General features: G+C 35.2%; 1 protein-coding gene across 2 annotated transcripts in view; it reads right to left on the minus strand.

Annotated features, from left to right (window-relative positions):
- LOC108744606 (knirps-related protein-like) overlaps positions 1–15,080 on the minus strand; it is a 45,271-nt gene that overhangs the window by 6,302 nt on the left and 23,889 nt on the right. For both annotated transcript variants that reach the window (XM_018480469.2, XM_018480471.2), the window contains exon 2: positions 6,216–6,293. In XM_018480469.2, the coding sequence (XP_018335971.1) occupies positions 6,216–6,293 (78 nt within the window). The remainder of the gene's footprint in view (positions 1–6,215; positions 6,294–15,080) is intronic.

A 15,080-nucleotide genomic window follows, 5' to 3' on the forward strand; every position in this document is an offset into this window, starting at 1 on the left:
CTGTTAAGACAGCAGGTAAAAGTTGGTCTGTGTTCTGTCGGAGCTGCCTGCGACGCGCTGATGAGATCCAAAAAGATCGAAATCGCGATCCGCGTTTGGCAGTTTCGGCAGAATACAGACCACTTCGAATTATTTTGTTCGATTATGGTAACGTGCCTATCACGTTGAGGTTAGCTACGCCGGGATTCGTTTCAGCAAGTAGATATCCATATTTTTAAATGGACCTTGGTGGAGCATACGAGATCCTAAAATGAAGCATCGTACTACATATGGCGCTCACCACGCCATTTGTGGTATTTTCCAAGATTAAACTGTCTTAACTTGCCGACTCCAAAAATTTATTATAAATGGTAAAAGTGTATAATTATTAATGATTTTGTCGATTGTTCTGTAATGCACTTTGCTTTGAAGTAATTAAAATATTATTTTCTACTTTTTAGTTTAAGTTTGTTCATGTAAGTATATAGTCTTGAAGTTGGTTTTTTTTTTCTAAAAATTAACTTTATTTGGGTCATGTTTTGCATTTGGATTGTGAAACGTGTGATATAAGATAAAAACGGGTAGAGTTCAACGTCCTTTTTTTGCATATTAATGAAGATTTTCGAATTTTCTACTGTCTTGTCCGATAATGGATTTGTACGGTTAATTTGCCACGTTGTCGATGATACGGCGTCTAAATGGCTAAAAGAAAGAAAAAGGAATAGAGGCTAATTGACATGTCTTGTAAGTTGAAATACGGCCTTGTCGGTTTTTGCCGGAAACCCGCGTTTTTGAACTAATTTACTTGGAACTGTTGACACGAATAATTGCTCTTACGATCGGTGCGCCGTCAGTTACAAAAAGTATTTTTTCATGTCCGTTGAGAAATAAGACGCATGAGCTGCTGCGGTAATCTAGTTACATTTTTAATTAAAACTATTTGCATAAAGACGCTTTTTATTCCGGCCGAATTTTTGCACCTTTGCGAAACATTTGCAACCGAATAACCGGAACTTAGCTGGACCCTTTTCAGTGGCGTACTCACTGGGGGGATGGGTTGAAAGGGTGTGGAACCCCCCCTAGATTAGGTTTTATTAAATTATGTTTCAGTCAGAGATGTGCGAGATACAACTGCTGAAAGGTGAAATATGATTCAAAATTATTCATTTATTTATTTTTTTGTAATAATTAAATAAAAAACTACAGCACAAATATTAAAGGACAATCATCATAAGGTCATGCGACTGGTAGAACTCGCACCTCCACTCCTTTCTTTTCTGAGCTAATTTTCGCATTGCCCTAAAACTAGAATATCCCACTAACATCCTTAACTATTTGCGAACAGTAATCTAATCTAGTTCTACCTCTACTCTTCTTAACTCCTGTTTCTTTCTCTAACATGTCCCTGACTAGACCTTTATGTCAACCTATTTCGCCTATTTTTTATTGACTTCCATAGAGTCCTCTGTTCTCCTATTCCTTCCAATACCTCTTCATTTCTAACCTTCGCTATCCACGATATCCTCGTCATTAGCCTGTAACACCGCATTTCGAACTCATCTAACCTTTTCTTTTCAGCCGCGCCCACCGTCTATGTTTCGCACCCGTACATACACTTTTAACAATCTTTTTCGAATTTCTAAATTAATCGTTAGCGACCATAGAAGTGACTTTTTTATTGAAGGCGGCTCGGCTTTGTGCTATTCTTCGCTTTATATCCCTACTACTCCTTCCGTTCTACCTTATTCAACTTCCTAGAACCTAAAATCAGCCACTTCTTCTAATCTTTCCTTTCCTATCTTTATATTCGCTATTTCCCTACTTTTTATTCTCTTTAACATTCTCTAATATTGTTAATTACTTAATTTTTAAAACAATCAGAACGAAATACTGATTACTTTTTGTTTATGTGATAATTGAATATAAAATTTATGATGGAATATCAAAAAGAATCAGTCATGGCTTTTGAATATTGACCCTTCTAATGTTCAAATCGGGTAATAGATGTCTGAGTAACTTCATAGTTATATAAATACCCTTATATGTTTGTAATACTAATCATCGAGTATCGAGAAATAAAACATTAAAATCGTGTTATCGTAATATGAAGAAGAGTGTTTTCAAAGTTTGATAACTTCATAATAGAGTCTAATTGTGGTACTCAGTATAATTGTTGGATGCAAACAATCGCGATGAATGAAAGATTGATAGCAAAATGGTTTAAACTCGATTGAGCTGTCGAATTAATCAGACCATATCGGCATTGAAGCTTCAGTTAGTATCTATTATGTTATTATAACCATTACTAACTAAAGTGTATTTTTTTTATATTTTAACCATTATGTTATTATTTAAACCACAAAAAAATATACATGTATGGATAAAAGTTCTCGGAACACAGAAATTACGTATTTGATTGTCAGCATTTTTGAAAAATGCACAATTTAATGATATGTGGAATGTATTTTCTCAACCATGTCTATCTGTAAATATCACCTACTTCTTCTGAATTAACCGAACTCACAAAATCTTTTGAATAAAGCATAGTCCCTCAAAAGCTTTAATAAAATGCATTTACTGGACTTATATTACTTTATTAATTACACGAAAAGAATTTTATATCTTCAGATGTGAACTCATTTTATAGCGGAGGATATCATTGTATAAGGAATTTGTGGTTAGAATTGTGGCTTGTTCGATACATCAATCTTTAAATCCCTTTTCCACCCTTTTTGGAGACTACAGTTCAAAAATTCCATCCAGTTTATCCCTTTATACAGGGTGTTAAAAACCATAACATTCGATAATAATTATGCATTTATTTAACGAATGTTTTAATCGCAAACATAGAGAGATGCTAGTGGTAGATTGACAACCGAACATAAAAACAAATACCTATAGTCATTTATTTAGATATACAGGGTGCCGATTGACTGGATTAATCATTGAAGTTTAATAACTCGACAATAGTACAGTTAATGTAAAATTGTATTGATAATTTTGTACTTAAAAATTTTGCGCTCTTCCCGATGATATACAGGGTGTCACATAAATAAGTGCCGAGTTGGCAACACAGGTCTACTAAATGGCATTGAGTGGTGAAAACACGAATCCACTTGCGATTCAAAATCAGTTTCAAGCAAGGTTTGCACTCGCTGCAAATGATAACGATGCAGCAACTGTTACTTTAAAATTTGCCAGTGTCACATGAGGGGAACCAACGTTCCCCGTTATTTCGAGTGTTACATTTTAGGGAATGTTTTCTTTAAAATCGAGGAATTCCGCCAAATGATTCAAACATGTTAATACGTACATGTCACAATTATTTTAACAACTGTTCTACAGTGATTGACCTACACAAATTATTGATGTTGTATTGCTGAATTAGTTTATTGAACTGCACATCGATAACCTCATACAAGGTTTAAACGTCTAAAGAATAAACGACTAGCAGAGGTTAACAGTTGACATAAATACCCTTAATAACTTTTAATCTACTCTAACGCATGAGCCAAAAAATACAAAACAAATACTATACTGATGCTGGTATATAATCACCAGCTGATTGAGTGCAGCGTTGCGGGTCGTATTTCTTTATCAGGGCCGGAATTAAATTTACCTGTACTTTTGTCTCGAAACGGCGAAAATTTGAACGTAGGAACATTTACTTAATTTTCATGTACCTAGCAGTACACGAACATACTGTGGCATAATATATTTTTTGTCATATGTTAGCGCGGAAAGCTCATTTTGCGTGCTATGAAATAGGGAAGAAATGGCCTCTTTTCAGCCGTGTTTTAGTCGGGAGGCAATGAAATTAGTCTTTTGAGCGCATGCGCTCAAGTTTATGGGCATGCGCAGAAATCAGTTGTTCAATGACAATGTCTTTCTAACCTCTAAATCATTTACTCTTATTTGGCCAAATATCAATTTAATAACGAGCGTTCCGCATAAACATGACAAAAAATAGTATACGTACCTCGAGAAGAAACAGGGTTGTCTTAGACTGCATGTTTTCACATTGCAGTCTGAAATAACCCTGCTTCTTCCCTCGATACGTAATGTACTATTACAGATGCAATTATCCATTTCTGTCCTCATTTCGTCCGTCTCATTATTTTCATCCCCACCATTAATTCCTAAAGTAAAGGTCTCCAACCTGCGTTCCGCGGGCCGCCTGCGGTCCACGGAAGCTTCATTGGGGGCTCATTAATAGCTTAGCCAAATTTAATTAATATACATATAATTTCGTAAACTTAATTAGAACAACAGTCTAACATCTTTTTAATGAGCGCCACTCGTAATGACATCGCTATAAACCGGTTTTGTCCTAATGGCACATTCATGAGCCCTTGTATTGTGGTCCGCCGAATCAANTGTGAACTGATATTAGGGAATTAGTATATATATATATATGAAGATGTTCCGCTATCAAATTACGGTCAACATAAAAATTATTATACGACTAATTGTCTCGTTAATATTCAAATTTTGCAATGTCTTTAATCAAACGTGTGACATTTACGTTTCTAAGGCAAATAAATTAGGAGATTTTTTATTTCTGGGACTTACCTACTGTCGAGTTGGCGTTTATTTTTAAACGAAAAAATATCGTCTGCGGTTTTTCTATGACAAACTGGATAATAAATTAAGTCAAAGGATGGACATCGTTCCGATAAGTTGTCTAAATAATGGCGATTGTCATTTGCTTCAGAGAATTGACCGCAATATGTGATTTGATCGGTAATTTTAAAATTAGTGCACATCAGTGGCGTTCTTAATTATAAGGGCTGGAAGGAGCATTAAAAAATATATAGGAAGTCGCAGTGAAGCTCATTTTCTATAAAATTCCAAAGCAGTTGAATGGTTGTTGTATAAAACTTGTTGCATCTTTAATATTAAATATTAAAAAATCGAATTTAATTCCCATTAACTTTACATGCTGGTGGCCCCGCGATCCTTTCGACAACAACTGTAGAATAAAGATGAAGACTCTCTTCGCCCTCACTCCCTTTAAGTTCAATTTATACGTTTACATTAACATCCGTTTAATTGTATTAATTTCGTTTTGCTTATTATAATTTTTAACTGCACTAACGTTTCTGGCACGGACACTGATCAAGACTGATGGCTCGTTTGAATGGGCATAGCAAGAGCTTTCAAACGAAATATCTTATAAGTCCGGGTGATCAAGTATTTCCAAGGTATAACCTAACCTAACCTACCCTATGTTCTATGATATCCTGTCACTGTTACAAAACCGGTTATATATCAGGAATGTATAAGCATAGTAAGATCTTTCAAATGAGGTATACAATAAGTCCAGAAGAAAGTTTTCCAAAACCTAACCTAACCTAACCTAACCTAACCTAGCCTAGCCTATGTTCAGTGATGTCCTGTCACTGTTACAAAACCGTTCATATATCAGAGATACATAAGCATAGCATGAGCTTTCAAATAACGTATACTATAAGTCTGGAAGAAAAAGCATTTCAAAGATATAACCTAACCTAACCTAGCCTATGTTCACTATCACCAAACTGTTCATATCTCTGGAATGCTTGATCTCTCGGACTCATTATTCAGAGTGGTTCTGAAATAAGTAACAAGTTTGCAGGAGGTGAAAAGGCACCACAAAACAAGAAAATTAAGTAAACGTTCAGCGGTCCAAAAGTCCGCCGTTTTCGAGAAAAAAGTACAGTCAGGAGCTAATTCGGCCCTGGTAGAATTACAGCTGCAGCATTCGTGTTATACGAGTATTTCTTTTGTATTTTGTGTTCTTACACGAGGTGTACTTTAAGTGGTACTGCATACTATGAACAAAGTAGTTATTTAATTAATTATTATCGTTATCAGCGTCTAAACATTATTATGTGTAGAAGTACAAGCTGTTCATATATACTTTGTTGGTCGTTTCACAACTGTCACTGTTTACATTTTTCATCGATGTGGTTGCTTAGATCTGTACGTTGCCAATTCACGCCCAGGGCCGGCTTCGCATTGCAATATCGTCTGGTTTTCCCAAAAATCTTTTTATCCCTTAACCGCTCTGCCTTACTCATCACGTGACTCCCTATTGTATCCAGTTAACACTCTCCAAAGTTTGCTACTTATTTCAGAAACACCCTGTATCATCTGAAAGCTCTTACCATGCCTTTTCAAACTAAACCAGGACCAAGCCAGATATTATAAGTAGTAGTGCCATTTTTAATTATAAAATGAACATGCTTACTTACTTTACATCCCTCACATGTGAAGGCACCAAAATGGAAACCAGCAGCAGGTTCACCGCACACTTTACAAGTTTGATTCATCTGAAAAAGGAAACAAAAAATCAAAGTTATTCATTTGTTCCGTTGTTCCTGTTGTTTAGAAAATAAAATTAGGTTAGGTTGGATGTATACAAGGCAGATTACGTATACGCCGGTACTGACTTTGACGAAACAACAATTTAACTACGTAATTCAAGTTATTATTTTGGATTAGATTTTATTATTCTGGCTAAAATTTTCGTGTTCAGCTGGTGTAGGTGCGGGTGGGGCTTTTGTGACGAAAATTATTATAATAACAGCAGTGGGTACAATACCAACAATAAAAATAATAATAGGACAAAATAGGGAACCTTGGTCTTAAGTATATGGAGCATTATCTCATAATCGCTTTGACCGTGGTATCTGGAATGGAAAGTCTTTGTTGTGTAAATTTCTCGCGCCCGACACGGTAACTCTGCTGCGAAATCAAAAGTGAGCTTTTTCTAGCGGAACACGCCGGCCATCGTAATGTTTGCTAGTGTGAATAGTTGACCGTGAACGTACGGATAATAACATGAGCGAATATATGGAGCGAGGAAAATACATTGTCCATTATGGATCAATTTCTATCCAAACATGATGAATAATAGACGTAATGCTTTTGAATAAATTGACAATTGTCAGAGAGCTTTGAAACAGCTACTAAATTTGGAAGAGTTTAATAAAATTATAATCACCAGATGAGAGGACTCAAAATAAACGAAAAAAAAACTTTCGGGTGTTTTATTCTCACCAGCTAGTAATGCTGGTGGGCGGGCAGTCCCTCCGGACACGCCGGAAGGTAGGGCGGAAGGCCCTCTTCAGCCTGCTTTCAGGAATCGTGGGAATGGGTGGGTGGTGGTTCGGGTGAGAAAGATGAGACGGACGAAATGAAGACAGAAGAGAGTGAAAGATTATCTGTGGAATATTACTGATCCAGCATTTGCCTAAGTGATCCAAGGAAACCACAGAAAAACTTGGACCAAGACAGACGGACCCGGAATCGAACCGGCTTCCTCCCGAATGCTAAGCAATGGTCTAAATCTCTAGGCAATGCCGCTCGGTTCAAAGTACATATATGATCGTGCTAGATCCTTACGGAAAATAGTCTTCTGTCAAACTTTTGAAACTTTGCATTCAGGTAGTTCTCGACGTACAGGTCAAAAATCTCAACGATAAAATAAGTCAAATATTAATGTGAAAATTTATTTTCAATTTATACCAATCGAACGCGTCAATCTTTCGTAGCATAGTGTCCAGAGCATTGGCGCTTAAACCCAAAGGTCCCGGGTTCCTTCGTATCGGTATTTTTCTTTTACAAACATACTGACATTCGTTCCAATCATAAGGTGAACTGATATTAGGGAATTAGGGATAAAGTTTCACCTCTTGATGTACAGTCCATGAAGGCGCATGCTTGTCATCATGAAAATTTCAATTTAATTTTTTGTGGTTGATAAAAATAAAAAAATGAAGAGGTATTACAAAGAACAGGAGAACAGAGGACTCTATGGATGTCAATAAAAAATAGGCGAGATAGGTTGGTAGGGTACCTTCTCAGGCATGAATAATGGCTAGTTAGTGACATATTAGAATTAGAAACATAAGCTAAATGAAGTAGAGATGCATCTAGATTAGATTACTGTTCACAAATAGTTAAGGGGTGGTCTAGTTTTAGGGAAATTCGACCAGTTAGTCTTAGGACTGACGACCTCATGATGATGATGAAAAGTAGTTAATTTTTTGGCATTTTGGTAACATCACAATATTTTCGATTCAATTTCACTGTCACAACCCACCACGGAGTGGATGATGTTTGTTAATTGTCTATATAAAAAATATATTTTTGATAATGTCGGTTCTAACATCCGGGTCATTCTTTCGTACTTGTCCCAAATAAATTAGTAATTTGTTGTAAAAGTTTCGATTTTAGTGTAAATAAAAAGCTCAAGTTCAACAAATAGCTGCGATCTTCAAATATCTATCCCGTTCACTCTCACTCGTCTTTAGTACCTAAATTTGAAATGTGCAAATTTTCTGTATTTACTCGCTTGCGATTTCACATACAGGTCGCTAATTTCGGTGAGCAAAGTGGGACGACCTTTCCGAGATCGATTTTGAACGCAATCGGCCTGTTTAATTAGCGCAAACAGCGCCAGGCAATATGCCTTTGAGATACATATTGCCTTTTTGTTTGTTTAAAAAATATCGATAAATATTTACGTTAAACAGAAACGAACTTGGCGAGACGGATGATCTTGTTTAAACTGGCACTGACTTTCTATGAACTCATGTGGGAGAAAATATCATACCTAATAAAGACTGTTTTTTTAGTAAAAATAGATCAATCAACAAAACCTTAATCTTTACCTAACCTCACTAAATAAAAAAAACTTTAATACGTTTTATTCTATTTGTAGGACTGTAGGTCTATTGAGATTTTATATATAGATTAGATTTTAGTCTTTATGTGTACTACTTTTTAGGGTTACTTATAGGATCACTCGTGTGTCTGTCTGTACGTTTGTCACAGTCAATTTGCTCTGAATCAGCCGGACCGATTAAATTGAAATTTGGTACACATATGAATTTCTGAGCATGGACGCATAACGTAAATAAATTAATATTGAACATAGGGGTCATTTTTGGAGGGCCAATAGGAAATTAAGAAAAATGTTTTGCAAAATATGCTGCGTGGCATATCAAGTGAAATGTTGTAAGAGTCTCAAATATATTTTTTTATGGTACCATATTTTTTTAAATTAATAAGTTTTAAGTTATTTAAGAAAATAGATGGAAATTGACCATCCGCCCCCTTTTCTCCGAAACTACTGAACCTAAAATTTAAAAAAAAAATACAGAAAATAGTTTTTTACTTATAGATTACGGGAAAATTAATAAGAAATCTATGGCCTGAACATAACGTGGTAAATCTTTTAACAAAACAATATTGCGCGTACATTTGCAGTTTAAAATGTTAAGTTGGTTCTCGGGTTAGGATTCTGTACGAAAACGGAACCCTTACAGGATCACTTGTGTGTTTATCTGTCCGTTTTTTTATTTTTTGTATTTGTATTAATTTTAGTTCTATGTACAATTAAAGTAACGAATTATGCTAGTGATTTCGTTTTACAAATCTAAAGACAGCGTTTTATGAATTACCACAAACAGCGTGGTAAACGCCATCTGTAGTATATTACTACCTTTAGTGGAATTCAAAAAAGTTCCACAAGATCCGTAAGGATATCGACTTATCGAACCGAATCCACAACACGACATAGCTAACTCTACGTGGCAGGCACGTAAATATACAAAATCAAAAGTTCAGGGTCTGTATTTAGTCGGAACTGTCTACGACGTGCTGATGAGAAGCAATGAGATCGAAATTGTGATCCGTTTTATGGTTTCAACAGAATACTGATCACCACAAACTTTCTGTTCTGATACAAATATAAGGTTATGTAATAAATTATTTTGCATTCTCTTTTCTTGACCAATTAGTATAAACAAGATGGAAAGTACGAACTGATTTGCAATATCTCATTGGAATTTCACATTTTCAATAGTACAAAGATGAAAATTCCAAATGGCACCGTAGAATTACCAAATCGATTCGGAAAAATCCTTTATTTCGGAAAACCAACTAGCGTATCGAAGTGGATTTTTGATGACACACTTTTTGTATTTAAACAAGCGCGAATGCGATAATAACGAATTTCACGATCAGACAAATTAATGTGTCGTGCGGGAGGTAGCAGTAGGTAGCAGGCGATGCATGAAAATAAGGCAAGCCGGCTAGGTCATGAGAGCGAACAATTTAAAATAAACAATGGTTTTCACTTTCCTTGGGTTTGTTTTATGTATCACTTAGACCTGTTCGTTGATATGTTTGCAGTTTGTATGATGTTTAATACAATGTTTATGCTCATTACAGTAGCTGGATAGATAAACGTTTCGAAATGATTGCTGTGACCCGCCAACATCGACTCCTCCGTATATGTATTAGGTGCATTTGTATAACCCACTGTTAACTATGGAATCGTTCAGTTTTTCTTCCTTTTTTGTTATTATCTTGCCTTACATAAAATTCATAGATTTAGAAAAGGCTTTTGACAATGTTAAATGGGACAAGATGTTAAATATACTTAAAAATGTAGGGATGAGTTATAGAGATAGAAGAGTGGTACTTGTTTGAGACATAGTCTGCATAAAGATCAACAGGTAGTTATAGAGCTGGAGCAGCAACGTAGAGAAGTGAATAGTAGGAAGGGAGTCAGACAAGGATGCACATTGACACCGCTACTTTTTAATCTACACATCGAAGACGCTATCAAAATTATTAAAGATAGTACAACTCTAAGGACATATAGAGGGTCAAAATAATAGTAGGCTTAGATTTGTGGATGATATAGCAGTATTGGCATCTACCAAGGAGGAGTTAGTTAGAGATAGCTTTAAATAAAACAGAAGAGGTATTGATAAAACTGTATCCATTCAATGAAAATTAATGAATGTAAAACATCAATACTGGTGTGCGAGGGAAGAAAAAGGAGGAAAAAATTGGTTGTCTGTAAGGTCGGTTTACTGACGATAGTTGAACGTGACAACGTCATAAGAAAATACTGATGGAATTCATTTTTCAAAAGAAAATTTTAATTTTATTTGTTTGATAGATATTTTGTATGGATATAGAGAAGGAGGTAAATGGAAATCACAATTGAATTGATCAAGTTACATTTATTTGTACGCATAAATACAATTATGTCAATTTTTATTTATTTTTTTTCCAATGTACATAGTTTTTACAAGTATGAATGTGCTTTGAGCAATTGTTTTACTACTTTTATTTACAACTTTTAAACATCATTAAAATTTTTGTACATCTAGCTTCAATTCGACAATATATCACTGAACATATATTTAATTTCGAAAGAATCATTACCTTTATCGCCGCAATGATCGTTGCTATAAACAATTGACACCACATTCACTTTTCACTGCACTTCCTACTTGACGAAAACATGTACACACATGTATTATTGTATAGCAGCTGTCTACGCGGACGCATCGCTCACTCAGGTAGGAGAGAGACAGATGTCGAACGCTGCCGAACGCGGAGGCTGATTGTGCCTCTTTGTCGCTCGTTTCGCGCTCTCGCTTGCACTTCAAGCCTTAAATGGAACGCCTCGGAGCGAGGTTACGCCGCATGAGTCATGTTTTTTCGTGCGTGCAGCCGGCTCCATCGAATTATAAGACGTTGTCACGTCAAAAAAGGGAATATAAAGATAGGAGACGAAAAATTGGAAGAAGTGATTGATTTTCGGTATCTAGGATGTCAGATAAGTCAGGACGGAAGGAGTAGTAGGGATATGAAGCAGAGGATAGCGCAGGGTCGAGTCGCCTTCAATAAAAAGAAGGCACTTCTGTGCTCGTGAACGGTTAACTTAGAAATTCGAAAAAGATGGTTAAAGGTGTATGTTTGGAGCGCATCGCTGTATGGATGCGAAACAGGATGATGAACGAGGCGGAAAAGAGAAGGATAGGCGAAAGATGAGGATTTCGTGGATACAGAGAAGGTTAGAAATGAAGAGGTATTAGAAAAAATAGATGAACAGAGGACTCTATGAATACAAAATTTTTCACACGTGACGCAGCAAAATTTTTAATTCACAGTGGTTTTTAACTATACCTACGGCTATTATTAAGAAGACTATTCCAAAATTGTGGTGTTGAGGACATTCGAATCACTGAATAGTAGCGACCGCCAAAACCAGAGACATGCTTTGATCCCGCTATGGAATTAGCCATGTTGCTAACTCAACGTCCTAAACGAAGGATTATTATGAAGAGAGTGGATCTAGAAAAGGCTTTTGACAATGTTAAATGGGACCACATGTTAACAATAAATAAAATGCACAGATGAGATATTGGGAATTTAAGCATCAACATAGGAGGATAAAGTAAATAATATTAGGAAGTCCATTGATTATAATTTCATTGGTTAATCGATTCCTCGTGATTCATTCGTATTGATTTATCAAGTCAAATTGTTCAGCAACAGAAATCATTAAAGTAGCTGCAAGTTATTGGGGGGTTCCAGTACTGGTGGTTCTGGTCTTGGCAGTCGCCGCTGTTCGCTGATTGGTGCGAGTTTCCACCCCGGTCAGTAGAAGCAATGGCATACACTGGGGATTGTTATAAATATAATGTAAATAGGAATAATAATATAAACACTTATAATTTCTAATACAACTTGTAACAGTTTCTTTAAATGTAGCGTTTTATTTGAATAAAACATTTTTGTTAGGTTTCGTTTTCAAATTTGTTCTGCAACATAATCGTTCATTTTGCACTGTTAGATAATTAAATTTCAGCAACGTCCTCAATCGACTTTGTATGTATATTAGTCTAATTATTAAGCAAGAGCAATATTTTTTTGTATGTGAAGGTCTCACCAACATTATTTCGAATTCATAAAATTACGCGGTAATAATAATAAAATAATATAACCGCAGACAAGGGGAAAAATATGATGTCATGTTAAGCGTCTTCCGTGTTACAGTTCTAGAGCCATTAGATTTTCAAGGCTTGCTCTGATGCTCGTGACTGACGCGATCTATGTTGCTTCTTTATGTGTTTCTTCACTTTTTCAGTTTTTTATTCCACTAATTACCCGACTTCGCCGTAATGAACCATTCTTAATGAAGGTGATGCTCTCTCTCTCTCACTCCTCTAACAGGTGTCGTACAGGTTACTAGAACAATAATTTCACGAAGACCTTTTGAAATTATTTCGGTCATGGATGTGCAAGTTATTTACGCGATTTACGACTAGCTGCCGTTATGTAACAACAAATGATTGAGGCACTAAAACGTGCGCTTTTTTCTAGCTAAAAAAAAAAATTCTTCGCTATTAATAACGTTTATAAAACCGTTTAAATTTACAATGCATTGTACGTGTTTCATATTGGTTTTACATTCAAAAACGTTGTATAGTTACACAATTAAAACTTGTTATGGTCCAATCTTGTGGTTTAGATATAAATTAATATTTCTGGTAATAATGGGGTCATGTAGGTTAAAAAAAAAATTATTAACCCCATTGAATGGGGTGCCTCACCGAAGCTGGCGAGTCGAAGAAAACAAATTGCGTAAAGCTTATGTAAAGTACATTATGTACCAAATGAACAGGTCATAAAACATTTAATAGTTAACTGTCTTCAGGGTTTCAACTTGAAACTTGGTTGGACACGTACTTCCTCTACTTCCTATCTCTAGCTGAAAACTAAAGGAACCTGCAATTCTATTTGCTACCTCTACCTATGCCCTTTGTAATTCCCGGTTTTGCTTCTAATATATCTCTAACTACTCCCTTTATGTTTGACAAAGTGTTCTACCAGTCTATCTCGCCTATTCCTTATTGACTTCCATAACGTCCTCTGCTCTCCTATTTCCAATACCTTTCCATTCTTAACCTTTTCTATCCACGGCTTTTAACATCTTTACGCAGCCTCTACCGTTTACGTTTTACATCTATGCTGAATTGTGCGTCAAACATATTTTTAATAATCCTCTCCGAATTGCGAAATCAACCGATTGCAATTTCTTTTTATTAAAAATGCCCTGACCCTGCACTATTATCTATTTTAACGTATATTTCTAGCGCTGCACCAGTCTTAGTTATCTAACTTATTAAACCTACATGCCAATATCTTTTTTTATGCGATAAATTTCCAAAATTCTTTACTCCAGCATCTAAAAGAAGCAAATTATTGAGACCTACTGCACTTGGAATGAAGCACAAAATTTATAAGAGAATAGTAGGTACCTGTAGATCCTACAATTGTTTATTTATATAAAAAAATATGCACACTACTTAATTTATCTTATTACAATCCGTTATTGTAAGCATCAACTGACGAAACACAGAAACCTATTCGGGACCTTCGTAACAGCTGGTACGTAGACAGGTCAATTGCACGTATAGAAGTATGTTAAGTGTGAAAATATCAAGCAAAAACAAATATATTCACATGCAGAATATGCGAACATGGTGATCAAAATTGGGACGGTTCGATGAGGTCATTACTCTCTAGTTATATATATATACCTGTATACATAAAATTTTAAAAATAAGTGGAGAGAAGTAAATTAATAAGAACATTGTACAAAATGCAATAACATCGAAAAATGTCCACATTATATAAACCACTACAATTAAAAAATGAATGGAGTTAGGTAAATAACGTGTCGCCATCTATTGAACATAAAATGAATTACCATCTTGGGTTGTTTTAACTATACCTACTAGTAGTCCTACATAGCCGCATTGATAAAACAGAACAAAAACTATAATTTTAAATTTAAAATTACGTATTTATGGGAAGTCATATATAAACTAATGGGGCCTCCACTTTTACTGTCTAATTTAATTGTAAAAAGTTCCCTATCTCTGATTTATATATTGGTGGTTCCCCATTTTATTGTTTTTTAGAGATATGTATCCAAGTAAATATTTGTGTTTAATGTTGCATTTACGTGATTTAAATAATATAAATATGCGATATTACATATGTAACTGTAAGCCCGATTTATTTTGATTAATTACACCTATAATAGGCATATATAATTAGTCATGTCATGCACGTATTACATTATAAGAAGGCAATGTGTTACTGATTATTTGTAATAATGCATGAGACACTAATTTTAACAAAATATGTGGCGATAGTACCTACTTACTGGAAATAAAACCAAAAAAATTTGTTTTTTATCCAGTTTAAAACATCTATGAGGAAGCTCTTTTATATTA

Source organism: Agrilus planipennis, unplaced genomic scaffold (genome assembly GCF_000699045.2).
Source record: "Agrilus planipennis isolate EAB-ADULT unplaced genomic scaffold, Apla_2.0 scaffold47, whole genome shotgun sequence".
NCBI classification, from domain to species: domain Eukaryota; kingdom Metazoa; phylum Arthropoda; class Insecta; order Coleoptera; family Buprestidae; genus Agrilus; species Agrilus planipennis.